Source organism: Bos indicus, chromosome 3 (assembly GCF_029378745.1).
Source record: "Bos indicus isolate NIAB-ARS_2022 breed Sahiwal x Tharparkar chromosome 3, NIAB-ARS_B.indTharparkar_mat_pri_1.0, whole genome shotgun sequence".
In the NCBI taxonomy this organism is placed as follows: Eukaryota; Metazoa; Chordata; class Mammalia; order Artiodactyla; family Bovidae; genus Bos; species Bos indicus.
The window spans coordinates 115931659-115952279 of record NC_091762.1 but is presented as its reverse complement, the minus strand read 5'-3'; the positions used below and the strand labels follow the sequence as shown (position 1 = coordinate 115952279).

The following is a 20621-nucleotide window of genomic DNA, read 5'->3' as shown; positions in this document are numbered from 1 at the left end:
GGTGCCATTGCCTTCTCCAAAAAGCACATTACTGAGCTGTAATTGCATGTAGTAAGGTGCACATGCTTAAAGTATGCAATCTGATAAATTTGGAGACAGGAAAGCAGGTGAAACCATCCCTATAAGCAAGATTGTGAACCCAGCCATCACCAGCAAAATGTTCCCTTGTCCCACTGGAACCTCTCCCTCCCCCTTCTCCAATTTCCCACTGACCTGTTTTTTTGTCACTGTAGTTTAGTCTGAATTTGCTGGAATTCTGTGTAAATGGAATGTAGTCTCTTTTGCCTGACATCTTTCATGCAAAAATATTACTTTCAGATTTTTTTTCTTGAATCATTTATTTTTTATTTTTATATTGGAGTATAGTTTGATCAACAATGTTGTCTTAGTCTCAGGTGTACAGTGAAGTGATTCAGTTATACAAGTGTTTTTCTGTGGTTCAGTCACCAAGTTGTGTTGGACTCTTTGGGACCCGATGAGTAAGTAGATACATAGATCTATTATTTTTCAAATTCTTTTCCCATTTAAGTTAGAGCAGAGTTCCCTGTGCTGTACACTAGGTCCTTGTTGGTCTATTATAAATATATCTGTGTACATGTCAATCCCCATACTTTTGATATTTATTATACTGTTTTGTATATCCATAATTCACTCCTTTTCATTGGTGAATGGTATTCCTTGGTACAGAATAACACAACGTGTCTATCCACTCATATGTTAAAAGACACTTGATCATTTCCGACTTGAGGCTATTGCAAGTAAAGCTGCTGTGAACATTCATGTACCAGCCTTTGTCTGAGTTTATGCTTTCATTCCTCCTGGATAAATACCTAGGCATAGCTGCGTCACATGATATGATTAGCAAATGACCAAGCTTCGTTCCAGTTGGAACTACCATTTTACATTCCCACCAGTTATGTATGATTGTTCCTGCTGCTTCCCATCCTCACTGACACTTGGTACAGTCACTGTTTAGCTGTTAGACATTCTATAGGGATTTAGAACTATTCCACTGCAGTTTTGATTTGCATCTTCCTAATAACAAGTGATGTTGGGCATCTTCTCATGTACTTATTTAGCATACATTTATTTTCTTTGGTGAAGTGCTTGTTCATATCTTGTGCCTTTTAAAAATACTGGGGTGTTTGTTTTTTCCTTAAATTTTGAGATTTCTTTATATTTTCTGGGTAAAAGTCCCTTATCAGGTATGTGGTTAATAAATATTATCTTCCAGTCTCTGGGTTATAGTTTCTTTCCTTAAAAGTGTCTTTTCTTACTTTTGGTGGAATCTAACTGGTGGTTCAGATGGTGAAGAATCTGCCTGCAATGCAAGAGACCCAGGTTCGAGTCCCGGGTTGGGAAGATCCCCTGGAGAAGGGAAGGGCAACCCACTCCAGTATTCTTGCCTGGAAAATTCCATAGACAGAGGAGCCTGGAGATTACAGTTACAGTCCATGGGATTGCAAAGAGTCAGATACGACTGAGTGATTAACCCTTACAACTGATCAATTTTTTAATTTTAGGAATCATGTTGGGTTATTTTCTGTAAAATAAAACAACTTTGCCCAACCATGACCACAACATTTCCTCCTATGTTTCCCTCTAAAAATTTTAATAACTTTATATGTTACGTTTAAGTCTATGACCCATTTTGAGTTAGTGTCTGAATATGGTGTGAGGTAGGAATTGAGGCTTTCTTTTTTTCCTCTGCCTGTGGTTATGCAACAGTTCCAGCACTATTTGTCAAGGAGCCTCTTCTTTCTCCACGGGTTTGCCTTTGCACTTTAGTTGAAAGTCAACTTAAGGACATAGGCTGTTGCTGCTGCTGCTGCTGCTGCTGCTGCTAAGTCGCTTCAGTCGTGTCCGACTCTGTGCGACCCCTAGACGGCAGCCCACCAGGCTCCCCCATCCCTGGAATTCTCCAGGCAAGAACACTGGAGTGGGTTGCCATTTCCTTCTCCAATTCGTGAAAGTGAAGTCGCTCAGTCATGTCGGACCCTTAGGACCCCTTGGACTGCAGCCCACCAGGCTCCTCCGTCCTTGGGGTTTTCCAGGCAAGAGCACTGGAGTGGGTGCCATCGCCGTCTCCATAAGGACGTACGTATGGGTTTATTTCTGGCTCTCTTGTCACGTACACATAAGACAGGGCAAGGCCTGACTGATTCAGTAAAGACCCAAGGAGCCCCTCCTAGATTCAGAGACTTTTAACACTTACATACACAGTGAGAAGAAAAACAGCCAAAGGTTCCAATTCTGCATGGTCCTGCCCTACACACCACAAAAGACAACACCCATACAGAAGGAGATACATTATGGCAGTGTGACTTGCAGGATACCTGTTGTAGCACACCTGAATCTAGGTGTCAGGTGAGCAGCTTTATAGTCCACAGCTCTACTCTGAGGGGGGCAGGCAGGAAGTCCCAAACCGCACCAGAACCCAGGAAGTGATAAGAAACAGCTCAGGACAGCCTCCCAGGGGACACAGGGAGGCGAGTGGACAAGGGTCTTATAGCAGCCCCTTAACAAGTTCTGGAGGATCGCAGGGTGCTCTGCCAAGACTTAGGCCAGCAGTGGTTCAAACTTTTGTTTGTGTGGCCAGTGTGGGTACACGCAAGGCCACCAGGGCGCCCTTGCAGAGCCGTTGCTCTATGCCTCTGTTCTGTTATTCCTTGCTCTATTGGTCTTTTTTGACACCAGTACCACCTTGTACTGAATGCTGTAGCTCCGTAAGAAATCTTGAAGTCAGGTCGCATAAATTCTCCAGCATCATTCAAAGTTGTTTTGGCTTTTCTAGCCTCTTCACATTTCCACATAAATTTTAAAATCAGTTTATCAGTTTCTACAAAAAAGAAAAAAAAGTCTGCTGTGTCTTGACTGAGGTTGATGTGAATCTATAGATCAACCTGGGGAGACTTGACATAAAAATATTGAATCTTTCAACCCATGAACACAATAAATCTCTCCATTTATTTAGCTCCTAGTTTCTTTTAACTTCATTTGATAGTTTTTAGTGTACAATGCTTGCATACATTTTTCAGATTTATCCCTAAGTTCTTAATTTCTGATGCTTTTGTAAGTGGTATTTTTATTTAAATTTCTGTGGTGGTAGCTACTATATAAATTAATAAGAATTTATTTTTGTGTATTAATTTGCAACCTACAACCTTGCTAAGCTTAGTATTTGTTCTAGTAGCCTATCATAAATTCCAAAAGATTTCTATGACAATCATGTCATCTTCAAATAAACAGTTTTACTTCCTTTCCAGTCTGGATGCCTTGTTCTTGCTTTATTGCACTAGATAGAACCTCCAGTTCTCTGTTGAATAGAAGCAGTGAGCGAAAACAACTTTCCTTATTTCTAATCTTAGAGGGCTTAAATCTTTCACCATTGGGTATGATGTTGGATGTAGGTATTTTGTAGATGGTTTTTTTTCAGATTGAGAGAATGTCCTTCTATCCCTGGTTTGTGGAGAGTTTTTTCTATGAATGGATGTTGGATTTTCTCAGATGCCTTCTCTGCATATATTGAATTGTTCCCGAGGCTTCCCAGCTGGCACTAGTGGTAAAGAACCTCCCTGCCAATGCAGGAGATGTAAGAGATCCCCCGGAGAAGGCAATGGCAACCCACTCCAGTATTCTTGCTGGGAAATCCCATGGACAGAGGAAATCCCATGGACATAGGAGTTGATCCTGTGTGTGTATTTTTAGTCTGTTAATATAATTATTTACACTGGTTGACTTTCAGATGTTAAACCAACCTTGCATTCTTCAGACCACAATTTATAAATTCCTGGGTTTGATTTGCTGGAATTCTTAAAACATCTGTATCTATGTTTGTGAGAGGTATTGATCTGCAGTTTTTTCTTGTAATGTTTTTGTCTGGTTTTGATATCTGAGTTAATGCTAGCCTCAAAAATGAGCTGAGAAGTTCTTGTGTAAAATTAATTTTATTTCTTCCTTAAGTGTGTGGTAGAAATCATCAGTAAAGCTGTCTTGGCCTGGAGTTTTGTTTTTGAGCAGATTTTCAGCTATGAATTCAATTTCTTTAATGGCTATAGTGGCGTTCAGGTTATTTCTTTCCTGAGTGAGCTTTGATAGCTTGTATCTTTCAAGAGATTTACCTCTTTCATCTAAGTTGTTAAATGTATTGTCATAAAGTTGTTTTCTATTATCCTTTTAATAGCTGCAGAATCTGTAGTCACCACTTTCATTCACAATAATGGAATTTGTGGTTTTTATTCTTTCTCCCCTGATCAGTCTATTTTGGGTTTTACTAATTTTTTTTTTATTTTACTGTTTTATTTTTCATTGATTTCTGATATGATCCTCATTTCCTCTTTCCTTTGCTTACATTGAATTTCATTTGCTCTTGTCTTTCTGATTTGTAAGATGGCAGCTAATGTCTTTGATTTGATGGGTTTTTATTTTCTAATATGACTTCCCAGTGGCTCAGTTGATAAAGAATCTGTCTGTGATGCAGGAGACCTGGGTTCAATCCCTGGGTGGGGAACATCCCCTGGAGAAGGAAATGGCAGCCCACTCCAGTGTTCTTGCTGGGAAATCCAATGGGCAGAGGAGTCTGATGGGCCACAGTCCATGGTATTTCAGTGTTACACATGTACCCACTATGCACTACTTTAGCTGAATCCCACATGCTTTACGGAGAAGGCAATGGCACACCACTCCAGTACTCTTGCCTGGAAAATCCCATGGATGGAGGAGCCTGGTAGGCTGCAGTCCATGGGGTCGCTAGGAGTCGGACACGACTAAACGACTTCACTTTCACTTTTCACTTTCATGCACTGGAGAAGGAAATGGCAGCCCACTCCAGTGTTCTTGCCTGGAGAATCCCAGGGATGGGGGAGCCTGGGGGGCTGCCGTCTATGGGGTCGCACAGAGTCGGACACGACTGAAGCGACTCAGCAGCAGCAGCAGCACAGTATACTCTTTTCCATCTGCAATAGTAATCTATTGCTGATAACAGATTATGACAAACTAGAGACTTACTACAGCACACATTTATTGTTTCACAGTCTCTATGGGTAGAGTTTGGGCATGGCTTCACTGAGCCCTCAACTGCAGAAGCTCTCACAAGACTGCAATCAAGGTGTCAACAAGGGTTAGGGTTTCACTTGAAGGGTCAGCTAGGGAAGAATCTGCTCCTGGATTCATATAGTTACAGGCAGAATTCAGTTCTCTGGGACTAATGGACTGAGGGGCTCAGTTCCTGGCTGACTATTGATTAAAGGCGGTGCTCAGTTTGTGTCTTTATTTTTCAAATGGATCTCTTGTAGTCAGGGTATACCTGAGTCTTTTTTAATCCAATCTGGTAGTCTTTGCCTTTTAATTGAGTGTTTAGATCATTTACGTTTAATAAGATTTTAATATGCTTACGTTCACATCAAACAGCCTGTTATTTTTTTCTATTTGTTTCATCCGTTCTTTGTTCCCTTTTTCTCCCTTCTTCTGAATCAAGTATTTTTCATGATTCCACTTTATCTCCTTTTTTGATTTGTTACATATAACTTTTTGTTCCATTATTTTAGTAGTTGCTTTAGGGTTCATAGACTACATCTTTGTTTTATCACAGTCTGCCCTCAAGTAATGTTATACTATTTTATGTATAATATAAAAAACCCGTATGACTATTCTTCCATTTCTCTCCTCCTGATCTTTGTGCTATTGGTACCATATATTTTACTTCTGTATATAAGTCCCAGAATACATTGTTAATGTTTTTGTTCAAACAGTCAATTATCTTTTATTGAAATGATGAGAAAAAAGCTTGTATGTTTAGCCATGTGGTTCCCATTTTCAGCTCCCTTCATTCCTCTGTATTGATTGGAAATTCCATCTGGGACCATCCTCCTCCTTCTCAGAGAACTTTCTTTAATAGTGCTTACAGTGAAGGTCTGCTAGAGATAAATCCTTTCAGTGTTTGTATGTTTGGGAAAGTCTTTGTTTCATTTGAGTGTTTGCAAGGCATTTTTGTTGGGTAGGGAATTCTGGGTTGACAGGCTCCTTTTTTCTTTCAGTGTTTTAGACACAGGACTCCACTTTATTCTAACTTGCTTTTGTAATGGGAAGTCTTCTATCCATCTGTTCTTTGTGCTTTTGGATATATGGTATCCTTTTTTCTGGCTTTAATATTTTCTCCTTATTACTGGATTTAAGCAACTTGATCATGATGTATTTTAATGTTGTTTTCTTCATCTTTCTTGTCCTTGAGAGTCATCAATTTCTTGAATCTGTAGGCTTATACTTTTCATCAAATTGGAAAAATTGTTGGCAATTATCTCTTCACATTTTTTCTGTATGATCCCTCCTCTGCCTCATGGAGTCCAGTTGCCTGTATGTTATACCACTTGAAGTTGTCCCACAGTTAATTAATACTCCGTTCACTTTTCTCTTATGTAATTGATTTATCATTTGTTCTGAAATCCCTGATCTGTCATTAATCCCACGTAGTGTATTTTTCATGTCAGACACTATAATTTTCAACTATAGAAGCCCAATCTTAGGTCTTTTTTAAATATCTTTCTTGTCTTTACTTAACATGTTTAGTCTTAATTTCTCAAATATACAGAATATAATTAAAATAGCTATTTTAATGTTTTCATCTATCAATCCTATCATCTGGGTATGAATAACATTTTCTTTATTTTAACTCTGTTCCTTTTGTAAATTTCAGATTCACCTAGGCATAATTTGTGAGAGATAAGATATACAGATATAAAATTCAAAAGTAGAAACGCTTATGAATACATTTCTCAATGATTTTTTAAAAGTTATAAGTAGATAGCCATTCTGCAGGGATACTAAATGAAGATTAACCTCAGCCTCATTTTAACTTACAATTTCTATCCTTGAGACATTTGGTAGGTGATTTGCTGGTGTACAAAGTTGCCATCTGATGACAGAATTATAGAAACCCCATCTACTTTCCAAAAGTACAGCTCCAAGTTTCATTATTGGATGAACCATTCCTACAAGCATTCAACAGCCAATTGTTGAACTCTAAGAGGTGCTGGACTTGTGTTGCATTATAGTCTATTTCCTCAAGATGCTTTCAATTTCAAGAGAGAGGAAGGTAATTTACATCAGTGTGCTAGACACTGGGCCGAGGGTATGCAGAATACACTATGTTCATGGAAGGTGAGGGTGTGGGCTGGCAGATTTCAAGTGGAAATTTTCTAGGCGACAAAGAGGCATCAATTTTATTAAAGGACATAAACCAACCAAATCAAAGCAAAAGAAAATGGGCAAATTATTAGGCAGCTTTACATTGATTTTATTCAGTTTTGATATTTTTATACCTTACAATTTTATGTGTTAGAAGTACATATATTGCTACATTTGAGGTCTAGGTTGAACTCTAGCGGTGCAAACCTGGGCAAGTTATTTCATTTATCCGTGTCTTGGTGTTCTCATCTGTAAAACAAAGATAATATTTGAGCCTCCTACATAGGGTGACTAGAGGAATTAAATGAGCTAGTGTATGGAAAACATTTAGAAGAGCACCTGGCATGTAGTTAAGAATTATGTAGGTGCTGACTACAATTGTTGAGGTCTCTTGTATAATCACTGTGCTATCTCATGGGAATTGAAACAATATTTCACTAATTTTAATTAATATGGGGTTTCGTGGTTTCTTTGTCTCCATATTTGTTGGTCATCTATGATTTATTTCCAGTAATATTCCTAGTCAAGAGCATACTCCCAATTTTAACATGTTCCTATGGAAAATATAAGCCATTTGATGGTATTCCATGTCTAGGAACACACCATGCTTCCCACTCCCTCAAAAGTCATGTCTGTATTCAGTTTTGTTCAAAATTAAGTTCTATAAATGTAGCATGGTATCCTGGATTGGATCCTGGAGCAGAACATGAACATTAATGGGGAAAGTGGTAAAATCCAGATAAAGTCCACAGTTCCGTTAATAGTATTGGATTGAGGTTAATTTCTTAATTTTGACAAAGGCACCATGATAGTATATGATGTGAACTTTACAGGAAACTGGGTAAAGGACATTTGCAAATTCTCTGTACTATCTTTTCAGTTCTTCTGTAAATCTATAGTAGTTTTTAAATAGAATTTTAAAAACCAAGTTTGCTTCATACCTTGGACTCAAATCTTCCACCTTATAGTCTTAGGAAAAAATGTGGCTTTTTACTAAGAAATAAGAATGTATCACCTACTCAGAACACAAGGTATTGCGAACCCTAACAGCAGCCCTTAAGACAAGCCAGCAGGCTTACATTTGGTTGTCATAAGGAGCTGAGACATGTGCAGAGCTATTCAGCTTACACACTGTGTGATAGAAACTAATTTCCTGACTTCAGTCGGTTTTTCAGAAATCATTCAAATCCAGTACATTGCTTAATAAAGACTTTTAAAATGTCTTTGTATTAAGACTGGGCTTTGTGAAACCTCTTTTCTTTTGTCTTTCTCTTCCTCCTCTTTCTTCTTTTTCTTCTCATTTTCTCTTCTGTCTCCATGTGTCTCTCTACATGAGTCTTTCTCCCTGGTGATTTCATTTGACAGTCTTGACTTATTTAAATCCAAGTTAGTGAGGAAAAGTTTAAGATAAGTGATGAACACAGCATAAGTTCAGGCAGAACCATGCAACAGCTGACTCAGAATCCCTTCAGTATCAATGATTTGATGGAAGATGGTGGCGGGTCCCACTGAACACCTCTACAATAACATAGCCAACTCCCTTGAAGGATGAAAGTTAACAGATGTCAGAGAGGGACTGAGGTTTAGACTGCGGCTTTTCAGCTCTGAAGAGTCCCCCTAAAGTCAGACTCCGAGGAGGTCTGGTTTCAGGTAGTATAAACATTATCACTTTGACAGGAAAGAGCTACTTTTTCCAGAATCTTTTATACATAGTAGATTTTAGGTCATCCTTAATTTTTTTACCTTTCAGTACAGAGGGGGTCGTTGACCTACATACAGAGCCATTTCATTTTCTTACTCTTGATGACAATGGTCTCCACACCTAGGGACCCAGTTCTGTTCCAACCCCTTTTAGTCAGCATTTCTCCGTGGGTGCAGGACTTTAAAACCTTTGAGTCTCTGAGTTCCTGGGATTAAAAAAAAAATTATCTGTGCTTCCTTCCAACCCGCAAGCTTCAGAATTCAGAATTCAACACACAAAAAGGGATATCAGAGCTTTAATCTAGGAACCTTTTGAAGAGATTTTCCCAAAAAGAAAAGTTCCAGTAAAGTTACTCTCTTCACGTTAGTAGCCTGCATGCCAGTCTCGCCCTATTTATTACCAGATTCCTCTCCTTGACCCTTTTTAAAATTCTGAGATAATTAAAATGAGAGAAGAATTAGCAGAGTCCCGATTCTTTTTCTCATCTAAAGCTGTCTCGTTTTATACAAAAGTGAGGAGAATTTGCTTCCTTCATGAGTATGTTAGTCAAAAAGCATGCTCATTTTCTTCTTTGTCCCAGCTGTGTCAATTCAACTAAATAAAAGTTAATTTTAAGCCAGAATTGGACTTGTGGAAGCAGCTAATTATCTTAGGAGGAAAAGATTATTGAAGAAAATCATTGGGCAATTTTTCTCTAACTCAAACCTGGCAGGATGAAATCTGGGCAGAGAAAAATGAAATATGCCTTTCCCTGAGGCAAGAAAGGTACTTTCCGGGCAGGATTTGAGTAGGAACAATTATTCTGAGTCCTCACCCCAATCCCAAAGCTTCTGCCTAATAACAAGAGGTTTAGCTGCATGAGCACGAGCTCATGGGCACTGATGCACAATCTGGAAAACAGTCCACTTTCTACAACCCAGATGAGTGAGTGATTCATTATTCATGTGGAGAGGAGAAAACATGATTTGGTTCAACATGACTTTGAGGCATCTCGAGGAATACTAAAGAACAAGGTGTTCGTTAGGGACTGCCCCCGTGGATAATTTGATATTTGTACAAGAACTTCACATTCTAAACACTTGCAAGTGTCTGACTTGCTATGATCCTCCTCACAGGCTTGCAAGGCATGGTTATTCCCAGTTTACAGGTTAGAAAGCTGAGGCTCACCAAGAGCCTGTTTTATCAGTAAAATGGAAAAACATGGGCTCTTGGTAAAATACTACCAAGTGGCAACCATCAGAGCCAGGTTCAAAAGCCAATGTCGGCTCTTCCCTGGTGATCTAGTGGCTAAGACTCCCCATTCACAATGCAGGGGGCCCAGCTTCGATCCCTGGTCAGGGAACTAGACCCCACATGCCAAAACTAAGGGTCCAATGCAGCAACTAAATATCCCACGTACTGCAACTAAGACCCAGCAGTCAGAAAAATAAATCTTTTTTTTAATTGAGTTAAAAAAAAGAAAGTCAATGTCATAAGAGAGATGGATGTTGAAAGATAACTTCTCCCTTGTTAACCTAATCTTTTTCAAAAACCGCTAATTGTCAGAAAGTAGCCCTGCTCATCTCTAATCATGACCTTTCAAACATGTTCTGTCATAGGTTTATCCTCTTTCCTTGCCACTTCTAGAATCTCAGGCAGATTCCTCACCTTTCTGGTTGCTTGCCAAGTTCTGTTTGAATCCATACAACTCACTGTTAGGTATTAAAACAGGTAATCCAGGCCAAATCCAATCTTTACCCTCTGAGAAAAATTCTTGATCGGACACCTCAAGAAAGATATACAGATGACCAGTAAACACAAGAAAGGTCCTCAACATCATTAGTCATCAGGGAAAAGCAATTAAAGCCATGAGGAAATATTCTTTATGTCACACTTTTTAGGATGGCTAAAGGCAAAAAGTCAGACACCACCAAATGCTGACAGGAATGTGGAGCAACTGGAACTCTCACACATTTTTGTTGGGAGTGTATAATGATGTAATCACCTTGGAAAACTGCTTAACCATTTCTTTTAAAGTTAAATATATACCTACCAGCAATTCTGCTTCTAAATATTTATCCAAAAGAAATAAGAACATATGCCCACATGAAGACTTACATTAAAATGTTCATAGCAGCTTTATTCATAATAGCCAAAAACTGAAAATGCCCATCGGTATCAAAAAGAGAATGAATTTTAAAACTGTGGTATAGCTATACAATTACACATGACTCAGAAATAAAATAGAATGAGTTACTTGTGAACACAACAATACGGATGAATTGTCAAAGACGTGTTACACTAAGGAAGCCAGACACAAAAAAGTAGAAAATTATAGAAAAGACAAAACATGGGGGAGAAATCAGAATCATGGCTGCTCGTGGTGACTGACCGGTAGCAAACACAAAGGAACTTTTTGGAGAGATGAAAATATGCTGCCTCTTGGACATCCCCCATGGCCCAGGGGTTAAGATCCAGCCTTCCAGTGCAGGGGATGCAGGCTCAGTCACAGTCAGAGAACTAAGATCCCACCTGCTGTGTGGTATGGCCAAAAAAATTTTTTTAAACATGCTATGTCTTTATGTCAATATGCATATGTCATAGCATATGTCAATAGGCTATGTTGATTACACACATCCCTTGCCAGAATTTGTACGGCTGTACTCTTCAGACCTGTGCACTTCTCTGTATGCAAATTTTACTTCACCTAAAAAATATATAAAAACATGTATATAAAACTTTTCTCTCATACAAGAGACACAGATGTAAAGAACAGACTTTTGGACTCTGGGAGAAGGCGAGGGTGGGATGATTCGAGAGAATAGCATTGAAACATGTATATTACCATATGTGAAACAGATCGCCAGTCCAGGTTCGATGCATGAGACAGGGCGCTCAGGGCTGGTGCACTGGGATGACCCAGAGGGATGGGATGGGGAGGGAGGTCGGAGGGGAGTTCAGGATGGGGAGCACATGTACACCCATGGCTGACTCATGTCAGTGTATGGCAAAAACCACCACAATATTATAAAGTAATCAGCCTCCAATTAAAATAAATCAGAAAAAAAAATCTTTTATCTCATACAAATCAAAGTTCCCTCACCTCACCCCCATCTTTTTGGTGACTGTTTAGTCATTCTCTTCTCCAGAGGTAGCTGGGGTTCACATCACTACCTAAAAAGAGAGTTGTTGTTCAGTCGCTAAGTTGTGCCGATTCTTTGTGGTCCCATGAACTGCAGCATTCCAGCCTTCCCTGTCCTTCACTATCTCCCGGAGTTTGTTCAAACTCATGTCCACTGAGTCAGTGATGCCATCCAACCATCTCATCCTCTGCTGCCCCCTTCTCCTTTGGCCTTCAATCTCTCCCAACATCGGGGTCTTTTCCAATGAGTTGGCTCACTGGAGAATACTCTTGAGAGTCCCTTGGGCTTCAAGGAGATCAAACCAGTCAATCCTAAAGGAAACCAACCCTGAATATTCATTGGAAGGACTGATGAAGCTGAAGCTCCAATACTGTGGCCACTTATGTGAAAAAGAGAGTAGAGTTTTTATTTCACTTCTCTCCTCCTTCTCCTCCCCTCACTCTGATGCCTCTGGGTTTCCCCCTTCATCCAATGCTGGGGCCAGGGCAGGAGAGGAAGGTTGCCCATTTCTTGTTGAGGAGGGGATACTAGTGAATCTTCCAGAAAGTCAGATGCTCCTTCAATGGAAAGCAGGGCAAACAGTGGAACTGAATTATCAAAGTTAGTTCCTTCAGTCATTCCTCAGTCCACCCAAATGCAGAATTTCACTTGCAGTTTGTGGTGGGTGGGGGTGGCGGGGGGGAGACATGGAGAATTTGCCTAAAATATTATTAGCAGCCACAACCATCGAACACTTCAGAAGCAAATTAAATGGCAGCCATTGCTCCAAGGGAAACCATAAGAATAGACATGGCTGGCAGTTTCCCTCTCCATCTCTCTGCTACCCTTCAGGATTTGTCCATTCGTATCAGCTATTTCAATTGTGAACATCTATGCTTGATAGTCTCACAGCTGAGCATCCTGGGAGAAAGGGAGGGAGAAGAAAATACAGAGCAGAAAGGGGCAGGCAGCAGGGCCCCAGAGGAGAGGAGAGGCAGAAGGTCCAGACAAACCAAGTGAGAGCAGCTCCTCCATCAAAGTCAGGGCAGCAGCTTCCCCATCCTTCACCTGGAACCAGCCAGGGAGTCAATGCACAGAGGCAGTCTCCTTGCGATGGCTTCATTAGAAAGCAAGGCTGTGTTGTCCTCCCAAGTCTCTCCCCCACGTCCCCTGTGCACCAGCCACCCCCACCACACCGCCCTGCAGACCTGCCTTGCTCAGCATCCAGCCACACTGCCTGGCCCCATGGACGGACCCAGACTTGGACCCGCCACCCTGCCCCAGGGACGTGTCTCCAGCCCATCTGCCTCCACGTCAACTCCAAGGAGGAACAGTAGCTTAATGATGATTCGACAAGACTGGTTCATGACACCCATTACTCTCAGCGAACACACTGGCCATGAGGGGTTCAGGCAGCAAGCACAGGAGGACAGTGAAGGGCAGCTGGAAGGTCCAAGGATTTCCAGCATGTGAAGCTGTTGCTCCGGAGATAGATGCTGAACCCACCTGACAGAGGGCTTGAAAGGAAGGTCTGTTTTCCCTCCAAAAACATGTAACTGACTTTTGTGGATTTCACCCAGTTTTTGATTGTTCTTTGTCCTTGTTGTTGCATTGCTCTTTGGGTACCATCATCCTCTGACGATTGTTGAGTCATTCTCTTCTCCAGCAATAGCTGGGTTCACATCTCAGTCAGGAGGTTCTGACTTGACTATGGGGTCACCATCCTCTCCCAGGTCTCTACCCTTGAGATCATTGCTTCAAGCCTCAAAAACTGTATCCTCATGGAAAACCAGAGAGAATGAAATCTCTGGTGCAGACTTGCCCAGAGGACTGGGCGAGAAGCAGGCTCCTGTTCCTTGCCTGCTAGCATGAGGTCCCCCAGCCAGATGATGTCCCCCGCCTTCTGCACCTTCAGTGTCCCGTCTGAAGGCATGTCCTGAGCCCCATGGAGTGCTCAGAGAGGAGACCCTGCCCCCTGCCTTGACCTGGGGTACAGAGCATGGAGGATGCTCTCGACTTACTGGAGGGACCAATAAATGAAAGGTTTAGAGATGGCATTCTGGGAGATGCCTAGTGCCTTGCCTGGCCCACAGAAGGTGCTTAGCAAACAGTACCTGTGGGAGGAGCAGCAGGGCGGGATGACAGAGGACTAAGCCAGACACAGCAGACCAGCCTCTGCTCTGCCACCCCCTGGCTGGATGGCCCTATCTGAGTCACTGGTCTTCTTCTGAGCCTCAGTTTCCCCACCTACAAATTCCACCTACAGTGCAGACTTGTCGCAAAGCCTAAAAATAACATTCTTCTAAAAATAAAAGACCACGTGCTGGGGAATGCACTGACGTCCCAGCTCAGAACCAGAGGCTATGAAATACTACTTTTGAGCGTTTTGTGCCACTGGAGGGGTGGGAAGGAGGGAAGCTGGAGAAGGAAAGCCTGAACAGGCTCTGTCTCATGGGGTGCAGGGCAGTTTGGCAGGTGGTGTGAGCGGGTAAGGAAGAGGTGAGCATTGAGGAGGCCGGGCTGAGGCGCTCAGCACCATCTGCATCTGCCAGGTGAGCAGGAAAGCTGTGCTTTGGAAGGATGCTGGAGGTAGCTGGGAGCTGTGTACCAGACGAGGGCTGGGAGTCCTACTTCTCTCTTTACAAATAAGTCAAAATGACATTAATTCAACCACCCTTGATGGGTTCATCTCTATTAACTCCTGCCTTTTGGCTCAAGCCACTTTTTCTGTGTCCTGTCAACCTTAGGCTCCATAACAGCTTGTCACCGTGATCATTATCAAAGAGGGAGAGGAGGGATGGTGGGGGGTAGGGGCAGTGTTTGCCCAAGGTGCTTCGTATCAGAGGCTGTTCAGACAACACAGTGTCTCCTTCATCTCGTAAGATAGAGACAAGTGGTTTTGACATGGTCAGATGAGAACGTACCCTCGGTTCCTGACAGTGATGGTTCTACACGGTCTGCCACCAGGGAAGCCCATGCCAGGCCTTCCATACTGTGTCTCCCAGGACGGCAGGACATCTGCTCGAGAAAACCTCGCTTGGCAGGAAAGAGCTCAGCCAAAGCAGAGCTCCCCACACAGTCCTGCAGAGGCGTGGGGGACGCTTTCCTGCCGGGCCATTTCTTCCTTGACTGGAGACACTGACAAACACAAGGTCAGTCTTGCAGGTCCCCAAGACTCACACTGCTCTGCCTGTCACTAAGGACCCTCCACCCACCCCCACCCTCTCCTCTCCTCTCACCTTCTCAGAGGTGCTGCCCTACAGCCTTCCCAAGACCTCTGCTTACACCTGGACAGATCAATGGAAAATCTGAGCGCATTCTGGAAACCTGGAACGCTGAGCTGACATTCTTAGAATCCATGAGCTGCTGCTGTGGCCTGCAGGGGATGGTTCTGTTATTAATAATCTCTGCTGTTGTTCCACTGTCAAACTGCAACTCTGAGTCACTTTGGAAAGTGAATTTGAAAATACCGGCAGGCAGAAAGGAAATAAAAGCACCCTTCACCCCACCATCCAGAGGTGAACACGTTGGTTTGTATGTTTCCAGGCTTTCTTCCCATGCATATACATATTTACTCTTTTTTTTTCAATAGGAGCGTTCGATGCTGTTTCAAACCTGGTCTTTACACATGACCACTGCAGACAGCTTTCGATGTCATTAAACAGGCTCCTGTGCCTTCATTTTTAATGACTGTCCAGTGTGTGCCAGCCAAGAGGTGCCCCAGTCAATCCGTTGTATTGTTTTTTTCTCGTGCCTGTGGTCTGCAACTTACATCATGACCTGCTCTAAGGAAGTGCCAAGGTTTAGCCAATTAGAAGCTCTTCATTAAAAATGAAAAGGGTATCCTCGGTCTTCCAGAGGCTGGGCCAGTGTCCTCATTCTTCTGAAAGGTATCTTTGTTGCAAAGAGCAACCTGGCCATCAGCCTGTTAGGCTGCGGACATGGAAAAGAGACCCACTTGTATTTCCCGGTGGACTTCTTCAGAGAGGCTGGGCTGCTTTAAAAAAAAAAAAAAAAAGAGCAGGAGAAAATGTTTGGTAATTGTTTGTGAGCACACACAGGCTCAGTGGCAAAATGAGACAGAACCTTTGATTTCTAACCTCCTGCTGCACTGTTCAAAATTCCTCCCAGAGAGGCACGGAGGAAGCAAACTGAAGCACTCTGATTGTCAAATTTGCATCCTCTCTTAGCTGCTTATTGTCCCAAAGGACGTTTCACATCAAATCGTACTTGTTTGTAAAGATCTTTCACCCAAGACAGACCACTTCTCAAGATACTGCTGACATGGAGGATAGAGAAATATGGAGAGAGGGTTTAAAATATTGCGGGTCCCTGGATAGAAATGTAAACAGATTTAACGCCAGCGGCTTCCAGCCTGGAAACCCTCAAAGGATCCGGTGCAGAGTCCCAGTCAGGTAAATAACAGGAAAAACAGCGGCCACGCAAAGAAAAGCTGAAAGACATTGATTAAGGAAATGCATTTGTTCAACATGCTTTTAGAGAATACCAGTAGTGGGCCGGCCCTGCCCTAGGTGCCGAGAAGCAGAAATAAATACACGTCCATTTCTATACCCAAAGAGCCAACCATCTAGGAGAGAAGTCAGACATGCCAGAGAACACTTGAAACACTGGTGTGACAAAGGCTGTACCGGTGGACGGCAACTTAGGTACGAGGAACATGACAACACAGAGGCGTGGCCGAGAGGAAGAGGAAGGAAAGACAGGATGCATCCCAAGAACCACACCTGGTCAGGCAGGATCCAAGCACAGGATGGATCCAAGCATCGGGCAATGAAACTGGTGAGGCCACAGAAGCCGGTTCATGAGCTGTCCCAGAGGAAGGAGCCCGGGATTTCTCCAGCAAGCGGGAAGATCCTCTGGGTTTTCAGCCAGCACATGTCTTATGACTCACACTGGAAAGGCTTTTTCTGGGTAGTATGGAGCTTGTTAAGATTGGTACAGGAGAAAAATGAGCAGATTGTTCACTTCGGGCAAGAAAGGATTTGGGGCTTCCACAAGGACGGTGACAACAGGGCTGGAGGGAGGAAGCAGTTCAAGTGATTATTGAGATGGAATCGACAGGGCTGAGTGACCAATTGAAAGAGGTGGAGATGGACCTAGAGGAACTGGGAAAAAACAACGCGCGAGTAACGCACAGAGCAAGACCCGGAAGGAAGCAGGAAAGGACTCCACCAGGCAACAGGATGGAGAGCGAGTCCCTTCCTTAGACGCATGGAAGTAGCAGGGGACCGTCATGTAGAAACAGACTCTGCCAGGTGTCACGGCCGCCGCACTGGCACAAGGCAGGAAGGACAGCTGTTGCCGGGAGAATTTGCACTCACTGAGTAAAGTAGGGGCAGGCTGCTGAGAAGGACGAGAATAGAAACAAGGCCTCTTCGGACTTCCCTGGGGATCCAGTAACTAGGACTTCAGGCTCCCCATGCAGGGGGCCCGGGTTCAATCCCTAGTCAGGGAACTAGATCCCACATGCAGCAACTAAGAGTTCCTGTGCTCGAAACTAAAGATCCTGCATGCCATAGTGAAGACTGAAGATCCCTCGTGTCGCAACTAAGATGTGCCACCACCTAAATAATCTTTTTTTAAAAAAGAAACAGGATTTCTTGGGGATGGTGATCAACGTATGGAACAGTCACTAATGGGCAAGGAATGAGGAGCCGGCCTTCAGTCCCAGGAATTGTGGACCAAAGGGTGCTGAGGAACAGCGGGGCGCAGGGGCCAATCTCCATGACTGGGGTTTCCTCCAGGGGCCAAGTGGGGAAGAGAGGATGGATGGTGAATGGCTGCCCATGTGTGGCCAGCTGGTGTAGGGGACGGCCACGTCCCCTCCACTCAAGGGAACCGAGGATGCCGAGAAGATCGAGAGTAAGAGAGCTGCCCAGAGAAGGAGCAAAGCTAGGAAGGGCTGAGAGGGCCAGGGGCCAATGGGCCAAGTCTCGACAGAGCAGAGATGAGGAGGGCACCACAGGAGGGTGAGCTACAGGGACCAGGGTCTTACCCTCTGCAGCCAGCATGCGGGCCCATCAGACTCCAAAGGTGGAGCAAATGCCAGGGCAGAAACATCCCAGGAGGCGACCCAGGAGTAGGGGCTGAAGTGATGCTGGTGGCCTGCCAGTGCCCACGAACGCCAAGGGCAGAATGGAGGAGGGCTCAGGAGGGTCTGTGAGACTGGCCTGCTCTCAGGCGGGGCCAGACTGGGTTAGTTCCCCACCAGTGTCCAGGGCCCCGGTCCAGGGGGCCTGCCAGCAGCTGCCACCCGGGCTTAGGTTGAGATTCTCAAAGCCCTCCCAGGTGTATAAGAAGCTCTAAGAACACGGCCCTCCTGGGACAACAGTCTTGGCACCGATGTGAGGGACCTGGCGGCAGCAGGAGACACCCACCTCTGGGGGAGTCTGGCTTCCCCTGGGAGCCGGACAGCACAGTGGGACTTAGCTACTGCCAAAATCCACAGTCCGTTCAGGGAGAGTTCAGTTGAAACAGTGATGGTCCTACAGTTAGGCATGGTTGCATGTTTTGCCCACGCTTCCAGTCCTGTCTGAGGACACCCCAGTGCCAATCCGCCGCCGTGTCCTGAGGGATTGATAGATGTCCTCCCTGGGAACTGGGCAAGCCTTGCCTCACACCATCACCACAAGCAGAGGAACATGTCGGCTGATAAACAGCCCAACAGTTTAAGGGGGCTTCCTTACAACCGTGACTCCCAGGTCCTCAACTGCCTCCTGGGTGACAAAGCTCCCAGGTTATTCATGTTTCCAGCATTTGAACTATATTACCTTTTCCATGGCGACTCAGATGGTAAAAGAATCTGCCTGCAATACAGGAGACCCAGGTTGGATCCCTGGGTCGGGAAGATCCCCTGGAGCAGTGAATGACAACCCACTCCAGTATTGTTGCCTGGAGAATCCCATGGACAGAGGAGGCTGGCAGGCTATAGTCCATGGGGTCGCAAAGAATGGGACACAACTGAAGCAGCGTAACACACACGCACACGGCGCTACTTGGGAAGGTGTGTGCTGTGCTTAGCCGGGCAGTCATGTCCGACTCTTTGAGACCCCACAGACTGTAGCTCTCCAGCCTCCTCTGTCCATGAGAATTCTCCAGGCAAAAATACTGAAGTAGGTTACCATGCCCTTCTCCAGGGTATCTTCCTGACACAGATCAAACCCACCTCTCTCAGTAGTCACAAGTTACAAAGTTTTAACGCACGTGGAGGAAAAAGTTCCTAGCTGTTTCCACCATTTAGTAACTGGTGAGCCTTGTAGCCTTCCCCCCAACCCTGGCTTTGCCGTCACCGCATTTCTTTTGAGTCCCAGTGTGAACTCCTGTATAACCTGGGCGCAGGAGATCTGGATTCCCGCCCTTGCCATTTGAGGACCAACTCCCCAGGGGAGAAGGGCGATGGGTCCAAAGGCCCAGAACCAGCAGGCAGGGCGTGTGGGGCTGGGGCAACAGGGTGCGCACGCCGGCTTGCAGCCAAATCCCGGTGACCGACCTTGACCTCCCGCAGGTGCGCGCAGGCGCTGCTGGAGCACGGCGCCTCGGTGCAACTCGAGGGCGGCACCAGCCGGGACACGCCCCTGCACGTGGCGGCGCAGCGCGGCCTGGACGAGCACGCGCGCCTCTACCTGAACCGCGGGGCGCGCGTGGACGCGAGGAACGGCCGCGGCGAGACGGCCCTGAGCGCGGCGTGTGGTGCAGCCCTGCGGCCCGATGAGCACGCGCGCTGCCTTCGCCTGTGCACGCTGCTGCTGAGGCACGGCGCGGCGGCGGACACACGCGACGAGGACGAGCGCAGCCCGCTGCACAAGGCCTGCGGCCACGCGCGCCCCGGCCTGGCGCGCCTGCTGCTGCTGCACGGCGCCGACGCGCGCGCGCTCGACTATGGGGGTGCATCGCCGCTGGCCCGCGTGCTGCAGACGGCGGCCTGCGCGCCTGAGGGCGAGCCGCAGCTCACGGTGCAGGAGCTGCTCAACCACGGCTCCCCCACCGTGTGGCCCGACGCCTTCCCCAAGGTAAGAGGGGGCCCGGGACAGGCCGCGACGACTCGCAGCACAGGGACCCGGCTTGCAGCCCGGTGCCGTGCCACGCTTGTCAGACTTTCAGGGACCGGGGAACCCCCTGGAGACAGGTGAGGATGCAGATTCTGAATCCGCAGGAAACGGGTGGCAGAGTCTGGGTTTCTAGCAAGCTCTCAGTGAAGTCTTGGGACCACACGTTGAGGAGCGAGGGCTGGGAAGCCTTTTCTAGAGTTCCTAGGAGATTAAAAGGTTGGGGTGTTGACAAGCGTACCCGAGTGTGACCTTGCAAAGGTGTCACCTGGAGGTCCCAGGGACTTAGTTCTATGATGCTGCGATGGCTCAAAATATTTTGGCCAAGATATCTTTGGGTGTAATTGGTGAACAATGGAAATCAGCCTCTTCTCACATCTGGTATCTGACTTGAAATTAAATACCCTATGTGGTCATCCACCTGATTAATAGGATTACCTCGCCACACTCCTGTGAAATACTTCAGACTCCTAACATTCCCCAGCTGGGTGTCTGTCAGGTGAAGTGCCCTGTCCAGGGTCAAGGTTGTGTGGGGACCTCGACTCTACTTTGCAGACTTGACTCTGAGCA

At 45.1% G+C, this 20621-nt stretch overlaps 1 protein-coding gene across 3 annotated transcripts in view; it reads left to right on the top strand.

Moving 5' to 3' along the window:
• The window catches only part of ASB18 (ankyrin repeat and SOCS box containing 18), a 71691-nt gene that overhangs the window by 27841 nt on the left and 23229 nt on the right, over positions 1-20621 (top strand). For 2 of the 3 annotated variants that reach the window (XM_070786936.1, XM_070786935.1), the window contains one exon: positions 19511-20015. In XM_070786936.1, coding sequence (XP_070643037.1) covers positions 19511-20015 — 505 coding nt within the window. Of the gene's footprint in view, positions 1-19510; positions 20132-20621 lie in introns of all 3 variants that reach the window. The other variant, XR_011565960.1, reaches the window with a different exon arrangement.